The sequence below is a fragment of the Macrotis lagotis genome, chromosome 3 (assembly GCF_037893015.1).
Source record: "Macrotis lagotis isolate mMagLag1 chromosome 3, bilby.v1.9.chrom.fasta, whole genome shotgun sequence".
NCBI lineage: Eukaryota > Metazoa > Chordata > Mammalia > Peramelemorphia > Peramelidae > Macrotis > Macrotis lagotis.
The window spans coordinates 19,096,795-19,114,972 of record NC_133660.1 but is presented as its reverse complement, the minus strand read 5'-3'; the positions used below and the strand labels follow the sequence as shown (position 1 = coordinate 19,114,972).

The 18,178-nt window shown below is 44.0% G+C and overlaps 1 protein-coding gene across 2 annotated transcripts in view; it reads left to right on the top strand.

Moving 5' to 3' along the window:
• GTF2E2 (general transcription factor IIE subunit 2) overlaps window positions 1-12,705 on the top strand; it is a 110,907-nt gene extending 98,202 nt beyond the window's left edge. For both annotated transcript variants that reach the window (XM_074228272.1, XM_074228271.1), the window contains exons 7-8: window positions 10,311-10,426; window positions 12,213-12,705. In XM_074228272.1, the coding sequence (XP_074084373.1) occupies window positions 10,311-10,426; window positions 12,213-12,332 (236 nt within the window). In that variant the 3' untranslated portion in view covers window positions 12,333-12,705. The remainder of the gene's footprint in view (window positions 1-10,310; window positions 10,427-12,212) is intronic.
• Window positions 12,706-18,178: the final 5,473 nt, after the last annotated feature.

Genomic DNA, 18,178 nt, shown 5'->3' with positions numbered 1-18,178 from the left:
TTATGGGTATTTTTTTTTTCTATTGCTTAAATTTCTTGCAACAAATTTCTCCCCAGAGAGCCATCTGATAGGTCACAGTAACATGCCATATAACTTCAATTGTAATGAGATCATGTGTGTGCGGGTCCTTTTGTTTTTGTTTTTTTTGTTGTTGTTGTTGTTGTTAGGCAATGGGCCAAGGTCACACAGCTAGGTAATTAATTAAGTGTCTGACGCCAAATTTGAACTGAACTCAGGTCCTCCTGACTCCAGGGCCAGTGCTGTAGCCACTGTGCCACCTAGCTGCTCGGCGCATGTCCCTCTGAATGGGCTTTTTTCCCCCTTTTACCGTTATATAACATTAAGAATAATTAAATGAGTATCTCCATCTGTAAAAATGAAGGCATTTGGTTTGATCACTAAGAGCACTTCTAAAGTCTGTGTTCATAAATAGAGAAAAAGTGTTTCATCGTCATTCTTGTGAGGTCTTTGTCCAGTCAACATGGACACATATTTCCATGCTCTGTCACCCACACACAGGTCAGCTTTTATAGTCAGTCCTGGAGGAAGGCCTGGGAAAGCAGCCACAGCCGAGCTCCAACCTCCTCTCCTTCCTAGATTCATCTTGTGAGCAGCTGGGCAGGTGTGGGCCCACGTCAGACCTGCAGGTGGCAGCATCACCATTCTGCTAAGGAGCCTTATGTCCCCAAAGTGGGCTAAGGGGAGGAGGGATGCCTCCTGAGCCCTAGGGCATGCTTCTACCATGTCCAGTCAGTGTTGGTTTTCCAATTTGTACCAGCCACAAACCATTTCAGATGTCTCCCAGGACCAAGGAGCCTTTCCATGTCCTCTCCTGTTTGGAGTGCCAGCCCCCTGCCTATCACTCCCCATCCCCCTTACAGGCCTTTTAAAGTAGACAGCAGAAGTAGTCTCCTTTTACACATGGAGGAAACAATCTCCAAGAAAGTGACTGATCTCAGTTTTCTCCATCTACTTCATTATGCCATTTCTAAAAATTTTATTGGTATTCTTTGTTTTACTATCATTTTCTTCCTTAAATCAATCTCTCTCTGTCCTCATAAAGTCATTTCTGGAACTTGGTCTCACAGATTATACTTTATACCTTTATAAAGTGTTACTAAATTCTCCTTCAAGAAAGGAAGAAACATTTCACCGAAGAAAAAGTTACTCTCACTACTAGGCCAAGTTGCCTATCTGACTTCATAGCTTTTATAGTATGCTAGGGGATATTTTACAAAAGTACAAGAGAACAAGACTCATTTGGAAGATGAGGGTCTCAATGACCCAGGAAAGCAGTGAATACCAGGTGGTGTGGCGGGGTCAAGCTTGTAGACCAACCTCCAGATAGCAGTAACCCTCACAACAGTGAAGCAGAACAGAAAAAGATTCAGAAATACTTGTAGCCAATAACCTGATGTTTGATAAGTCTAAAAAAAATATCTCCAGAAGAACTCCTTCTAAGAGAAGAATTGCTGGGAAATTGTCTGGCAGAAATTAGTTTATGAGTAATAATGACACATGGAGGGAATTGTCAGTGCTGTGGATGTGGATGTGAATGCTAATGCACTGTTGGTGGAATGGTAAATTGGCTCAGCTCTTTTGGAAAGTATTTTGGAACTGCTTAAGAAAGTAATGGAAATGTGCATATCCTTTGACCTAGGGATCCCCTAGTTACATATTTATCCCCAATCAGGTCAGAGACAAAAAGAAGGGTCCATCATAAACCTCCAAGTGGTCATAGCAGCCCAAAGTACATGCCCACCAATGGGTGATGGCTAAACTAGTGAAGGCACATGAACAAAAGAAGCTATCATTAATGAGGTTGATTATGGTGAGCCTCTAGCCATTCGAAGAGTCTGCAATAATATGTTAAGGACAGGAGGTTCATTTTAGGCTCTCCTTGTTTTCTTTTTGACCGAGGTGAATAGATTTGTAGAAGAGGCAGCTCTGTAGATACTTTGGACCTGGGTATGCACACTACAGAATCCCTTCTGCTGTTGTTGTGGACAGGATGGAGAAATGTAGGCATGACCTAACAGAGCTTGTTATTTTTGCCTGTCAACTTTGAGGGAGCCTTCCTCTGAAGTATTCCAGAAAAATGCACATCAACCACTATATAAGACAAAAGCTTGAATGGCTACTGACTGACTAGATGTACAGATAAAATGATCCACAAGCTGTTACAGACTAGATATTTGGCTAAGCTCTGGAGTTATACAAGGAGAGGCTTGGGAGAAAAGGAAGGAAAGAAGGAGAGAGCGAGAGAGAGCTCCTCTTTTCAGCAAACTCCCATCTTTAAAGGAGGGTCACCTCCCTTGTTTGAAGACAAAGTCCAGATTCAAAAATTCTCAACTGACTGAGTCTCTTTCATATAAAATTTAATGGGAACCATAGTAAAATGCAGCACCTGGCTTTGAGTTCTCCACTTCACATTTTATTTCAGAAAGTCTCAAGAGCTTTACTGGTCAGCTTAATGTTGGGTCACCAGGCCTGAGCCATTGTCTTCATTCCTTCTGGGGCACCCACTGCACTTTGAGAAGTTCTTTAATGAGCTGGAGGGGATCTGTGGACAGTGGTGACCCACAAGGTGGCTCAGGGCCATTCATGATCATGCCCTCAGAGATGTGGTTGGAAGAGGGAGGATGCCTAGTCTACCACAGGGATTCTGACCCCTTTTTGTTTATAAGACTCCTTGGGAACAAGTTGTTGGGGTCCCCTGCTACAACTATAGGCTCTGCTTTGAGGGCAGAATGGTAGTCAATTTAAGAGGGTTCTGGTTTGCATCTCAGACTTAGAAGACAGGAAGGGCACATCATTGAGACATAATGAAGCTCTCTGAGATTTGGGGGCACCCGAAGAGACTGAGCAAAAATAAGGGAGAAAAGTCTGGCCAGATAGCAACAAGCAAATGAAAGAAGAGGATCAGTGCTTTCTTTTTGTGGCCATTTTCAACCCACATGCAGGATGTAGTCCAGGTGCCCTGGCTAGGCTGGTTTTCCTGGAGGAGACCCACAGTCTAACCCCAGGCCAGGATGGGAGGTTTCTCCAGCATGGAGTGGGAATTCCCAGAGCCTCTGTTCACTAGTCACTTCCACATTTTGAGGACACATTTTGGAGTTAGGCTCTGCTCTTATTGTGCCAGGCAATGAGACTACAAATACAGACAGGGAGGAAGTCCCTGCCTTAAGGGAAAGAGCTTGGATGCTGATGGTAAGACAGCATGTAAGAGCAGCTGGAAAGCTGGGAGGGGGAGTTAATAGAATGAGGGAGGGTGGAGCCCAGAGGAATTGTGGCATGACCTTGGTGGTCTGGGAGGAACTGACTGGAAAAGGGCAGATCATCTTAGTCTGTAATTCTAGTTTGTCAAGTCTTTATAAAGTGCTTACTTCAAAGAAAGGCAGAAGCAGACTCTGCCTCCAGGAGCTCAGTGGATGAGAACATTTCTGAATCAGAATATCCATGATACCCGTAGAGCAGATGGTGGGGAGGCCTGGAAAGACCCTCTCGAAGACCAAGCTTCAAAGGAAGCTGGGTGCTTTTCCTTAACAGAGAGAGAGAGAGAGAGAGAGAGGGAGGGAGAGAGAGAGAGGGAGGGAGGGAGAGAGGGAGGGAGGAGGGATGGCATTCCAGGAGGGGGAAGTCAGCATCCTCATGGGTTTGTGGGATGGAACCAAGACGTGTGTGATGGGCCAAGAATGCATTAGATAGAAAAGAGAGCAAGGAGGGGTAGCTCAGTGGTGCGATGAATAGAGCACCGAACCTGAGTTCAAATCCTGCCTCAGATACTTAATAATTACCTATCTGTGTGAATTTGGACATGTCCCTCGACCCCATTACCTTGCAAACACACACACACACACAGAGAAAGAGAGAGAGACAGAGACAGAGACAGACACTAAGTGGAGGAAGTTTAGAAGCTAAATAGTTTTTGATCATTGAGGGGAGAAGACACTCCTGGAGTTTGCTATATAGAGAGTGGGGTACCATGCCTCTTTGGCAGTTCCATGGATTGGCATGGGGAGAGTCACAGAGGCCTTTGACCATTGGGAGGCTGTGGCTGTCCTCCAGGAGAGAGGCTCCCCATGATGCAGCTTTGAGTAACTAGAGATCACTCATCTAATTGTAAAGCGGCATGTCTGCAGGACTCCTGTAGTTGAATTGAATATTAGATCATTGTTGGAGTTGTTAAAAATCAAAAGGTGCTCAAATATAATGAAAAAGCAATTGAGAAGTTCATATATGCCTTAGATAATGTGGAGGCACCCTTTACTCTGAATTTGCTAGTTCTGCAAGGCCACAGTGGGGTTGACTCCTTTCTCCCTCTGCTGACCTCTTGTCCATCCTTCAGGCCCATGATCAAATGCTTCTTCCTCAGCAAAAACTTGCTTAACTCTCCCAACTGGAAATGAGCTTTTCCTCACATTATCTCTAAACTTTTTTTTTCCCCTCTTATGTACATCTCATGTTTCTAATTGTAACTCTCCTTTATCCACCCAGCTTGTCAACCCTCCTAAATTATAAAGCCCCTTGAGGGGAAGGATCCAGTATTATTTGTACATTTATTGCTCTCAAATTTACTATTAAATAGTAAATATGTTTAATATTGATTCCTTAATGGTGATATAAAACCCTGTTCTGGAGAGGAGTATTTTATGAAGCAGGTCATTAAGTTATCTAGTTCTGCTATTTGAGAAATAAGAGCATTTTAGACTTAGACAGTATCTTTTGATATTTCAGGAAAAACCCAGCTCCTCCAGAGCTTCTACCAAATGAGGAAAATGAAGCCTCATGAGGAGAGGTACTTTCTCAAGTTAACACCCAACACACAAATGCACCCTGGCCTCCCACAGGTCCATCATTCCCCCCCACCCTACTCCACCCTGACTCTGGCTTTGCTCTTGGCCTTCAATTTCTGGGAAGGCCACATTTCCATGGAACCTCTGTCAATCACTACAGTATCTGTCCTCTGAAGAACCTCAAAGTTCACAGACTGAGAGAGGTCTAAATAATTTGACATGAGATTTATCAAAATAGAAAAGAAGGGAAGGTCTGTCCCTGAACGGCTCACTGTTTTATTTGTATCTGGTTTCTGAACAAAACCTGCTGCCTGGAAAGCTGGAGCGTTGGAATGAAAGGAGTGGGTTGTACCAGGCACTGCCTGGAGAAGGCGATCCTGAAGGTCTGGAACTGTTCTGATCCAGGGCTCATTATGGATGGCAGCTGTTCTGAGTGGAAAACTTGTTAGTTCTCTTTTCAGGTAGATGTGCTTCTCTTTGACACATCTGTAGGTTACAGAAATATGGGAATTTTAGGGGGAAATGGCTGTATCTCAAGAAGGTTTTTCAGTAAAAGAGGAAAAGGACCTTTTTGTGAAAGCAGAAGCCAAAATGAACTGTGACTCATCTGGTCCAGTGGTGGTCTTTAAAATCAGTCTGTCACCTTGGACACCAGAAGAAATTCTCTTTGAGTCGAACTGCAAGCATTTAAGGATTTCCTCTGTGCCCCATACTGTGCCAAGCCCTAAGGATACCAAGAAAGGCAAAAATCTGCTCCCCAACCTCAGCACTCACATTCCAAAGGAGGAAAATCTTTCAGCCAACTCCTGAGATAAAAGGTGGAAGGTGAACTCTGAGGAAAGACTGCAGTGAGGGCAGATCACTGAGGTAATCAGCAGTGGTCTATCCTGCACAAGCAGGGCTTTAAGCTGGGAGGCAGAGACGATAAGGGAGACTTCCCTGGCAGGGTGATGGATCGTAGAGTTCATGGAGGGGAGGAGGAGGTCAGAAGACTTGAAATCTGAGAAGAGGGTATTCTGAAGCACTTGAAAGACCAACCAAGATTTTATATTGATACTTGGAGGTGTTAGAAAACCTTAGGAGCTTAGAAATGAGTGAGCAAACAGTTACTATTCCCTCTATGCTGAGTGTGGGGTTGGAAAAGGAAAAGCCCAACAGGTCCCACTGGTGAGCCTTACGCTGTGATGGGGCCACAACATCCATGGATAATGTTATCAGATAGAGGGAGTGACTTGGACTCTACCCTCATTTGGGGGAGGATGCTGAGTGGTGATGGGCTGAAACCTGGAGGCCACCCCACAGGTGTGAGATCATGAGGGACTGCTCCAAGATTGTGACTAGGGGGGTTGAGAGGAGGGAGGGTGAAGATGGAAAATCATAGTGATTGGGTATGTGCAGTAAGAGGAATTGAGAAAGGTGGGGATCTGGGGATTGGAAAGATGGTGAGACCCTTGAAAGGTGATTATCTTTGGGTCAAGGAAAGTTTGGAATGGAAAGGTGAGTTCTGTTTTGGACATTGATTTAAGGATACCTTTTCAAGAAATCCAAGAGCTACTACAAGACTGGAATTCCAGAGAGAGGTTAAGGCTGGATAAGGTTATAGGAAATAATCAGATCCCTGAATACTGAGATTATGAAAGGATAGTAAAGAGGGAGAAAAGAAGAGAGTTCTAGACCTAACTACAAATCTAGCAAAAGTGATGGGAATATTGGGGCTGGTATAAGAAAAGACCCAGGAAAGAAGAGTTTCAGAAAAACCCAGAGAGGAGAAAAGTTTCTAGCATGGGTGACCTGCAGCATCTGGACTCTGGAGGAGGATTGAGAACAGGCCGGCCATTAAGGATCATCTGTAGCCAGAGGAAGCATGCGGACTTATCAGCACACTGGCCATGTTCTGCCTGGGAGCATTCCTCCTTTCTTGTACTTTAGTTGCTCTCTCTTTTTTTTCTGATGTCTTTAGAGCTCAGCCAGCCTCCCTCACCATCTCTTAGGTCATTTCATTCCCCCCAAATCTCTGTGTCAGAAACATGTCCCCCACCCTTCCCCAGCAGAGGAGTTCAGAGAGATTCTGTCCTTCTCAGTGAATCTGTCGGTTAGTACACATTTACGTTTCAAGCAGTATTTGGCTCAAACTTCATTCAAACTGATCCTACCTTCAGTTACTTGCCAGTGGTATGTGAAGTTCTATTACATGTGGGAAAAGGGATTAGAGGGTTTGGGGTTTTTTGGGTTTGGGTTTTGCAGAAGTTTGTGGCTTTTACTAAGTGGAGAGAATACTGTTTGGGAGATTAAAACATCAATGTTGGCAGCATAACCTTTGAAAATAGACCACTGCTGATGTCTTCAGCTGAGCTTAAAGAAGAGCAAGTGTTTCCTTTTTTAAAATTTAAATGTACTGTTTTTAGGCAACCAAAAACACTGTCTCTTGATCCCCTCCCTTCTTATCTCCACCCCCCATGGTAGGAGGGAAAATACCAAACTACAAACTTATGGTAACAAGTATGCAAAGCTAAGCAAACAAATTCCTGCATTTGCTGCATCCAGCAAGCATGGACATCCCCATTTGCCCTGAGTCTGTCACCTCTTTCATCAAGGGCCTGGGGGGTGAGGGGAGAGTATATTTCATTATGAGCCTTCTGGAATTATGGGTGGTTATTGCATTGGTCAGTTCCCTGTCCCTCTTTATAGAGAAAAAGAGAGAATGGTCAGCTCTAGGTTTGATGCAGTTTGCTTCTGATCCCTTATCTCTCTTCTTTCTTCCTCTCCCAGAACCCAGGATTTTATTTCTTTGATTTTAGACCTCTCTTCACCATCCACTCTCCCTTTGTAGTTAGAACTTGTTTGGCTTATGACTAGTCACTTTTCATCTAGTCTTCCTATTATTCTCCCGTGTCTTTTCCTCCTGTTTCCCTGGTGAGTGAAGTGTATTTCTGCACCCAATTCTGTGTATGTTTTTGTGGGTGCACCCATACAAATAAACACATATGTAGATATATAAATATGTATTTTGGTACCTGGGGGGTGTTGATGGTGGAGTGTTGCATGTGTGTGTGGAGTGAGTGTTCTTCCCTCCTCTGAGCAGTTCGGATAAAATTCAGGTTTATATTGCCTTCTTTCTTATTACCCTCACCTCCTTACTGTTTTATAGAGTGGCTTATTTGCATACCCAAATTATGTGAGATTTCTCCCACCCTTCCCTCTCCCATCCAAGTATTCCTTTCTCTTTTCTTTCCTCTTTTAAGGTCCTTAATACATAAAAAAGAAAACACCATTCCCAGGCTCTCTGTTGTAGTAGATTCTTTCAAGACCCTAAAGAAAATAGGGATCTGAGGGAACACATGAATCCTCTCCACATATTAGAATATAAATCATTCATTCGTCCTCCTTTATTAGTCCCTTGTAATTACTTTCTTATGTTTACCTTCTTATTTTTATTTTGTCCCCTGTGTTTTTCGGAATTTCTCTGCATCTTCTGTCTCTTCATCAGGAATGCTTAAAAACTCTCTATTTCATTAAAGATCCATTTCCACTCCAGCCCCTTTAGGATTAGACTCAGTTTTGCTGAATGAGTTCGTCTTTGTTATAAGTACTTAGCATTTGCCTTCTTCAAGGTCCTATTCTGAGTTCTCCATTCTTTTTTATAGTGCCCGCTAAATCTTGGGTGATCCTGACTGTGGTTCCTGGAACTTGAATTTGTTCATTCTGATTACTGATAAATGTTTTTTATTTTGTTTTGCTTTTTTACTTAGAAGTTCTGAATTTCAACTGTAATGGGCCTGGACTTTGATATCCCCTACAACAGATGAATGGTGAATTCTTTCTATTTTCAATTTGCCCACTGGTTCTAAGATACTGGGAATTTTTTGTTTTATAGTGTCTTAGATTCTTTTTTTTGTCTATAGTTTTGAAATTGTCTAACAATTCTAAATTTATCTCTCTTTGATTTATTTTCCAAGTCAGTTTTTGGTATGAAATACCTTACAATTCATTTTTTCCCACTTTTTAAACTTTGGTTTTTAATATTTCTTGCTTTCTTATGGAGTCAATAATTTCTGTTTGCTCCATTCTGATTTTCAAGAAGTCCATTGCTTGTGTCTGGTTTTATTACTGTAGTTTCAAGCTGCTGTTATTCCTCTTTCCAGTTTTCCTATAGCTTTCATCGCCTTTCTATTTTTTCTCTTATTCTTATTTCTTTTCCATTTGTTCCAGTACATTTCTTTGTTTATTTTTAGCTCTTTCCTTTTTTTTTTGATCTTGCTTCATCTCTCATTAGAATTTTAGTCCCATACTGTGTTTGAAGGTTTGCTTGGAGATATTTTGGAGTCATTTTCTTATGTTTGTGTTTTGCTTTGTTTTGGTTTTTAGGTTTTTGCAAGGCAATGGGGTTAAGTGACTTGCCCAAGGTCACACAGCTAGATAATTAGTAAACATCTGAGGCTAGATGTGAACTCAGGTCCTCCTGACTCCAGGGCCATGCTCCATTTACTGTACCACCTATGTTTGTGTTTTAAACATACTCTCTAGTAGGTTTTTATGGCAGGCTTGCTCATTCTATCCTCACTTCCCACCTTTGGGAAGTTGTGTGTCTTCCTGCTTCCTTGCTGCTCTTTTCCCTAGGTCTTAAGTAGTTGTGCTGTAATCCAGGATCACGGGGACAGTTCAGAATGGGGACCTACAAGCTTTTCCTGTGCTCAGAACACTCTGATGCAGGACATGTGTGACTGCCGCCTTTCTGGTAGGCCTGCTACCAGCTCCTGACCTGCCTTCCTGGGGGCTTGTCCTTGATTGGAGTTCCATAGGCTGCTGCTGCTGCTGTCAGCTCTTGACAAGCAACTAGAAACCTCTGCTGGTTGGAGGCAGCAGGGACTCCTTGCCCATCTGGGTGGGTCTGCTCTCCCACTATCTCCCAGCCTCAGAGCCACCCAGTTGGTGTGTACTTGCGTGTTTTCACAATACATGAGAAATGACTAAGGACCCACTGCTGTATGTTGCCCTTAATCCCCACCCTTCACCTCCTTTGGTTCACACTGGATCTGTGCCCCAGCACAGTTAACACCTGTTCCTGCTCTCTGCTCATGGTCAGGCTCCTTTGGATTTGGCAAAATCTCTTCTCACGCTTGTGTGGGAAGTCTCCACCTGTGTTTCTGAGTAGACCCTATCTCCCTCTGCCAACCTGGACTGGGAAAAAGATTCATGGAGGTTTATTTTTCCCTTGGATTTCCTGATTAGGATTTGGTCTGGGTTGATTAGATGTAAGCAAGGGCCTGGTTTGTGCTGCTCCCTCCTCTTCTGCCATTTTGAATGGTCTCTTCCCTGGCTCATTTCTATTTGTGTCCCAACTTATAGATGTTAGAGCCGTATACATCAGTGCCTCTTTGTTTCCATAAAGAAATATTTTCTTTCCTTTTAATTTCAGCTCTGAAGTGAATTATTATATCTGAATCTTGATTTTTTGCTGTGTACTAGATACAGGCTGCATTCCCTGAATATTAAAGTGTTGCTTTGTTCCTGCAGAATTTCAAAAGCTTTGGAGGAGCATCACTGTGGATTCCATGGATGAGGAGAAAATTGAAGAGTATCTGAAGCGCCAAGGCATTTCTTCTATGCAGGAGTCTGGACCAAAGAAAGTGGTATGTATGACCAGAAGTGTCATTTAAGGAACACTTAAGTCAAAAAGACACTTTTGGGAGAGGAATCAGTGAGGATAGCCCGTTCTTGGACTTCAAAAGTATTTTAAAATGCTTTCTGGAGAAAGTAATGGATGGATGGATGATCAGCTATTTTTAGCTACCTGAGGCCTCTCCTTGCCTGAGCCCATTGCCCAGTCTGCCCAGGAAGGGGATTCTTACATCACAGGTTCAGTGAATTTGCTTTCTTGATCTTGGGTTGTTTTCCCAGCATCATTGAGCCAGTTTATATCTTTGTAGTAAAGTAAGCCAGGACCTGTAATCCTGTAGCATCACTGAAAGAATATCATTAAAAAGATGGAACTTTGTTTCAAGGACACCTTAAGACTTTTCAAAAGTCCTGGGTAGTCCCCAAATGCCACTCAGACCCCTCCCCCTTTCTTATTTCTCTTGGGGCCCATATGACGAACTTGCCTCTTTACAAGAGAGCAAGGGATTCTGCTGACTAATAACCCGTAATGAAGGAAAATGGAAGTGAGGTCTCTCACCTCAGCAGCTGATCTTTTGTTCTGTGCCATCCATGTTCATGCCATCTTTATTCCTCACAATGTGACCCCAGTCTCCCCATTCCCACTGGGATTGTGAGGACTCTGACATCCGTGTGTGCCTGATAGTCTGGTTTGGAAGGCTACAACCTGAGCTCACATCTCCCAGGGCAGGGGCTACACATCTCTTGTGTGGAGAGCAGAGCTTGCAATGCTTGGGCCTTGGCAAGGTGTCAGAGCAGAATCTGAGGAGGCTCTGCCATCTTTTTGTCAGAAAGACACCAAGCTGTTTGGCTGATGGATTATGGAAAGGCAGAGAGACACACTGAATACTGATGGGATGTCAAATAAGGAGACCCATCTTCAACCTAGGGAAAAATCTCCTTGGTGACGTCCCTAGTAGGGAAAGAGGATTGGCCAGAGGGAAACAGAGTCCTGTGTTACTCCCTTGACTCCCTTGGGGCCTGTTGGCTTCCATAATATGTGTTTCAGGGGTGGTTCCCTAGCCTAGACATGCACAGGAAGAGAACTCAGACCGAATGACAATGGGGAATTCAGACAGTGCTTTCAGGTTTCCTAAATGCTTGTTATAAAAGCCTGTCTCTGGGAAACCAGTGTTCCATCTGGGGTGTACTGTGGTGCCCCAATGGCTCCTCCACAGTCTCAAAGAATCAAGATCACACCAAGGGTAAGGGGTGGTGATGTACCGGAGAAGTGGAGTACAAAATGACAATAGGAAGAGGAGGGTTCCTCTTAGTGTGAGAAAATGACTGTAAATGGATAACCCAAGAAGTGTAGCAAAAAGATGACCATGAGAAAGAAAGGACCAGATTGAGGCCATGGGGCTCATTGGGAGTCTTTGTGAGCAAGAGCTGTCTAGATGGGAAGGGCAGAGGGAGTCTCTGCCACTGTACAGTCACAGACTTCAAATCCCAAAGGTCACATTATGCCTAGTTTTAGATTCAGGCCTTCCTTGCCTTATCTGGCCAGTATCAGCTCACTGGGGAGACCTGGTGTACCCATTTTGCCCAAATGGACTGGTATGTCTTTCCCTAGCGATCCCATTTTCTAAGATTATGCCCTTGCTCTAGGCCAGGAGCTTTCTGAAGGACTCTGAGATGGGCACAGTGACTGCCAAGGCTAAGGGGGCTCTTGAGCAGACAATGAGCAGATAGCACTCCCCATCCCAAGTAGCCTACCTGCTCATGAATTCTATTGCATCCCTTTTTCCATTTTTTCCACAGGCTCCCATTCAGCGGAGGAAGAAACCAGTCTCCCAGAAGAAGCGCCGGTTCAAGACTCACAATGAGCATTTGGCTGGGGTCTTGAAGGATTACTCCGACATGGCTCCTGGCAAACAGTGAGTGGTTTCTCTTCTGATCAGCTGCATTCACCCAGGATCTGACTGAAGATGCTCAGGCGATTGTCGGCTGGAGGGTAGCCACTCCTCCCTCACTGTGGAGAGGAAACAGTTGAGTTTACAGACCAGGTGGAAGGTACCAGCCTCCTTCCACCTTGCTTTGATTGATTGCCTGCGAGGTAATTCCCTTGGGCTCCTTCACCTTGTGAAAGGCCTGCCTGCCAGTCCAGTCATCCTCATCTGATATTTAACTCTGCTTCTGCTCACAGTTCCATTTCCCACTTTTGTTATTAGAGCAAGTTTGCCAATAGAATTGAATGCAACGTGTGTTTATTCTGAGAGAACCTATTTATAATAAAATCATTGTAGAAACATGAGGGTCTAGTGAATTCTGTTTGTTTTCTTTCTCTTAAAGCTACATTAGTTAAGTTCTAGGAAGGGTGCCCATTGTGGGGAAATTGCAGCCATGGGAAAACCTGGATTGTTCAGGACAGTGACCCAAGGGCTGCCTCTTGTTGGAAGATTAAAGCAATAAAGACAACTCAAATGCATTGCTGAAACACTTGGATTTTCTTTCCAAAGGACTAGATTAATAGATCCATAGCTGTTTAAGGCTGAGGAAGTCATTGTCTGATGTGACATTCCAAAACCCACAGAATATTGTTTGGTCAGTGATTGCTCTGTCTTCCCTGTGGGTTACAAAGGAATCAGTTTTGTATCTCAAAGAAGTGACTTCCATTGGCTGGAAGGTGGAACCTGCCCTTGGGCCCAGCATAGGCTACCTTCTTTTTGTCTTGACCTTCCTGTTCTTATTTCCCTTATTGATTCTTTCTTGGACTTGTCCTTGGTCTCTGTTTTGCTGTTCAGTGGCCATGCTTTCAGGCACTAGTAATGAAGTCCTATGATGCTCTTTGGGATGCTGAAGGAGATAACTGAAGAGGGGAGAAGGAATTTGGGACACTTGGAGTAGAACTTTGGGTTGTGGCCCCTAATTGAAAACAACATCATATGATAAGAAGGGTTGTCACAGGCCATGTCTGCCTCCCAGAGTCTAGGACTGGAGACTGGGTACAGATTGTCCCTGAGGGACAGAGAAACTTTCTGAACTCAACAAAAGCAGGAATTTATCATTCAAGTCTGTTTGAGACATTGAGTTAGTTATCATATTATCTATAGAAGCATCACGGCTTGATGGAAAAGGCACTGCCTTTGGAGTCATTCCTGCCTAAAGCTTGAATCACAGGACAAGAGATTTAGACCTGAGACCTTGTTCTGTAGAAGGTCACATGGGCTAGAGGTGACAGAACCAGCTTTCAAACCCTGATGCTTGAACTCTGAATCTCTCCCATACCTTGCTGATCTTTCTTGGTTCAAAAGATCTGTCTTTTTAAGGAAAGTGGTGATATTTTGTATTTGGATATATTTTTCTCGGGTTTCCGTTTTTTAAATTTAATTTTTAAATTCTAAATTTAACAACTATCAAAAGCACCAAAACAAAACCCCTGAACAGCTCCATATACAAAGCAGAACACAAAAAGGAAATTGTCTATAAAACTATGAAATATTATTGCATTCCATGTTTTTATATGCTTATAATAAATTCAATGTACAACTTTCAAAGTGGTTCTCCTTGTCTGTTCTTTCTCCTGACCTTCCTTCTGTGTCTCTGTCCTTTTGAACATGTTTCAATAATTCTCTGCTTTTTTTTGTTTTTTTTAAGGGAGGAGGGATAATGTCATTATTATGCCTTGCCCCCACTCCCACCAACTTCTCCCCCAATTAAAATCAGACAAATGAATCCTATCAAAGCAAATTCATGCAAAGTATGTCTTTTCTTCTACTTTGAGTTTTATCCTAGGAGGAATCCTCTGGAAATACAGTTGGACATTGCTTTAATCAGAGTTTTTTCACCCATTTTAAAAAATCCAAATACCCTTGCAAATGAATGACCAAACAACAGGACTCAACGGCATCTAGTGTAACCTGCCAGCTTTTCTTGAAAAGCTGAAGCCTCTCCTTGTTCAGAGTGGATCCAGAGATGCTCTGCTAGTTTCATGTTGCTTCCACAGCCTCTCCAACAAGTGGGCACCCAGACAGCTGGCACCCTTCAGCTCAGGGAACAGTTCCATCCATCCTGTCTTTTGTAAATCGTTCCACTGAGGAGGAATCAATTCAATCCTTTGTTTTAGGGATAAGGAAACTGAGGCCCAGAGAGATTAATAGGGTCCGCCTACCATCTCTGAGGTCAATAAGGCAGATAGCCTCCAACCTGACACTCCCCTTTCCAGTTATATCCTTGACTACTCCTTGGCCTTTTTCCTTTTATCTCAAAAGCTCCCAGCCAAATCCAAACTTGTGTTCTAGAGAATTTGTTAAATGTCTGAGGAGGTTTTCAATAAGGTATTTAGTGGAAACTTGTTTTTTTATCTCTATGGAGATGCTGTGTCTCTATCACCTTTTTGTGCATCTTTGCACAGACTCCTCAAGGAGTCAGAAAAACAGAGCTGGGAGGGGTCCGGAGATGAGAGATTGAAGGGAGCTTGCCCAAGACCACTTGGATTGGTGGGGGCTGCTGGCTCCATGTGTGTCTTAGGCCCACCAGGAGTGGTTAGATTGGAGCTCATTACCTGGGTCACCGAAGAAGGCCTCCCCATCTCATCTGTGGTCTGCACAAGCTCGACCTCACTGCCAGGCTGTACAGTTGTAGTTGGAGGATGAAATCAAACAGATGAGGGCCTCCTCCAGTTCCTCTGGCTGGGGCGGGCTTTTGAAGTGTGGCCGACTGGAAAACCAAACCTGAACACATTTCTGCGAGCTGGATTAATAATTCATCCTTGCTGTTCCTGGCTTTCATGGGAGGGAGAATGTGCTTGAGCCTGATGCACAGGGACCACCGTGGCTGTCGCTTCCCATCAGTGTAGCCAAGTAGTGGTGGGGGCCTCAGGGGAGAACACAGCATGCCACACCTGCTGAGGAAGCGTGCTTAAAAGGCCAAGGAGAGGGGGCACCGGAGGCCTCTCAGCTTTGCTGCTCAGATTCAGGATGTTTCTTGGGGGCTTTCATTCCCTCAAGCAGATGAGCTATGCAGAGAGGGCAGAGTCCAATTCCTGGCTCTCTTCAATAAGCTGCAGTCATCTTTCAGGCAGACCACCTCCCCTTAGGAAGCTGCTTCAGAAGAGCAGGGACCACAGACATTCCTGTTAATCAGCATCACATAGGCAGCTTTGAACTTTCCTAAGCCCCGCCCCTTGCCCCCCATTCTGATAAGGCTCCAACTTAAAGATGCATGTCTGGCCCCAGGTACTCAAGTCTAGGCTTAATTTGATTTTCTTCTTACTCAAGGCAAATGTTCTGCCTGAGCAGCCCCAGGGTCATCTGCCCAATCGAGAGAGAGTGTGTACTTAGGACACAGGTCTTGGGAGATGCATTGTTTCCCTCAGAGAACACCAGCAGGGGATATCAGTTTAAACGATTTTTCTGTGCTGGCTAATGGGCTTGGCTTCCAGAGTATGAAATCAAAGGTTAGAAGTCCTTGTGCTCAGAGGAGCCTTCTCCTGGGGGATCTGATCTAGAAGCACCTAGGAAGCCCAGGGCAGAGTGAGGAAGGGGAGGCACTAACAGCCAGATCAGGCAAGGCTGCCACTGAAGCAGTGCCACCGAAGTCCAGATTCACAGGTGAGAAAGGCATGGCCTCTAGGAATGGAGGTGGGAGATGCATGTTCAATTCAGGTGAGCAGGGCGGGTCTGCCAGAGAATTGTGTCTGTCTTAATACCTCCTTTCTGAGCTGGGATCATGCAGAACAAATCTGAAATAGGAGCCCAGATCAAGGCCTTAAACATCCTTAAAAGAAAGGAGCCTGTGTCTTGTGGACAGAAGAGAGATCCACGGGGAGCTGTTGCAAATGGGACTATCCTAATATTTTTCAGCTCACTTAAAATTGATTTCCATGCCCCAATTAGATGCCACCTGATAATGGAGGGAGGCCAATGCAAGAGCCCCCAATCATTGCCAATCTGCTGTCCAGGAGCTGATCACTGAATGAATGAATGGCAGGGTGCAAATCCTGTCTGAATCATTTCTTTTCAGGCATCCTCCTGCCATGACTCAGGATGATATATGGTCAGGAAGAATGACTCAACCCAGTCTCCTGTAGCAAGTCCATCAGGGATTGGATCCTAGACAAGCTGTAGACCTCAAATTCCAGGACTTGGAGGGAAGCTGGTGAATTTGATCCATATAGAAATTGTCTGGACAATCAGCTTGACAAAGTGGCTGTTCAGTCCTCCCAGAGACATCTAGAGAGAGGGACCTCGGAAGTCCCCACCCCAACCATGCAGTTTTGGACAGCATAATTATTAAGAACCTTATAGTGAACCAAATTTATCTTTGCATCTGCCCATCCCTGTCCACTGTGCCTAGCCAGCAAAAGCCAATCTAACTGCCTTCTATACTACAACCTCCAAATGTGGACTAAAGGTAGGACTGGATATGAGTTTGACCTCTGTCATCTCTCTACTTCTGTGACCTCTGACAAGTCACTAAGTCACCTTTCTTCTCTGGTTTTCAGTCTCCTCATTTGCTAAATACATGATTTCTTAAGTCCTATCTGCTCCAAAACCTACAGCATGTGATTATAATAGCACATAAATCCTTAAAGATAGCTATCATGTCCTCCCCCCCTTTTCCCCAAAATCATTGCTATCTTTTGCTTTTACACCACAAATTTTTCCCAATATCCTTCCTCCCAACTTCTAATCACCCCATATAACAATGAAATTTTTTCTTTAGGATTTTTTTCCTAAGGCAATGGGGTTAAGTGGCTTGCCCAAGGCCACACAGCTAGGTAATTATTAAGTGTCTGAGGCCAGATTTGAACCCAGGTACTCCTGACTCCGGGGCTGGTGCTCTATCCACTGTGTCACCTAGCTGCCCAACACTGAAATTTTTTAAAGAAAGAAAACAAGAATATCCCAGGTCTGAAAACATAATATTCCACGCTTATGGGATCACAACTCTGCAGAAGTGTTGCATGGTTTTACCATCACTTAAGAGGTCATGTAAGTGAGCTTATTTGATCAATTGTAAAGGCCTAGATCAATGGAAACAGATATTTTTTTATATGTAAATCTTAGAGCTGTGAACTCTTGTCTTTTGACCTCCCTCTCTGATCATGTGTCTTTAGGTAGGGCATAAGGCCCCCCTGTCCTGTGGGCACCCATTGTGTACACTAGGAGAATCCATATTTTCTTGCATTACTTAGTTTCAGGATAGTTTATCACTTTTTAGTCAGAGGAGCCCCTTGAAGTGCCCTTTCTTTGGCAGTGTTTCTCTTTGGACCATGAAGATCTAACAATCTCAAAATACCCACTGGTCTTACTCAAATCCTGCATTTCTGAACCACTGGTGAGAAGTCAGTATCTTTCATGAGAATTTCCCCAACAATTTTGTACTGTGGGATGCTCAGGATAAGAGTATTGGAATTTAGCAATCTAACTCTGAGTCTGGGGTCCTGTGGCTAGATTCTAAAACATTTGATACCAAAGAACAGCATTAAAAAAAAAGGTAGAAATGGAGAGTCCACTGAGGAAGAAACTTCAAAGCAAGTTTCTCTCTCTTGTCCTTCAAAACTTCCCTTAACTTTATTATAATTTCTGACATTACCCACCTTCCAGGCATCCAGGAAGTCTGAGTCATCCTTGCATCTCCACTTTCCCTCACATCTCTTTGGCTGCTGTGTCTCCATTTCTTCCTTCAAAGCATCTCTTCCTTCCGTCCCCCTGTCCCCATGCCACTCCCATGGTTACCAAGCTCCTCTCATTTCTTCTTGTTTTCTCACTTGCCATAGACCC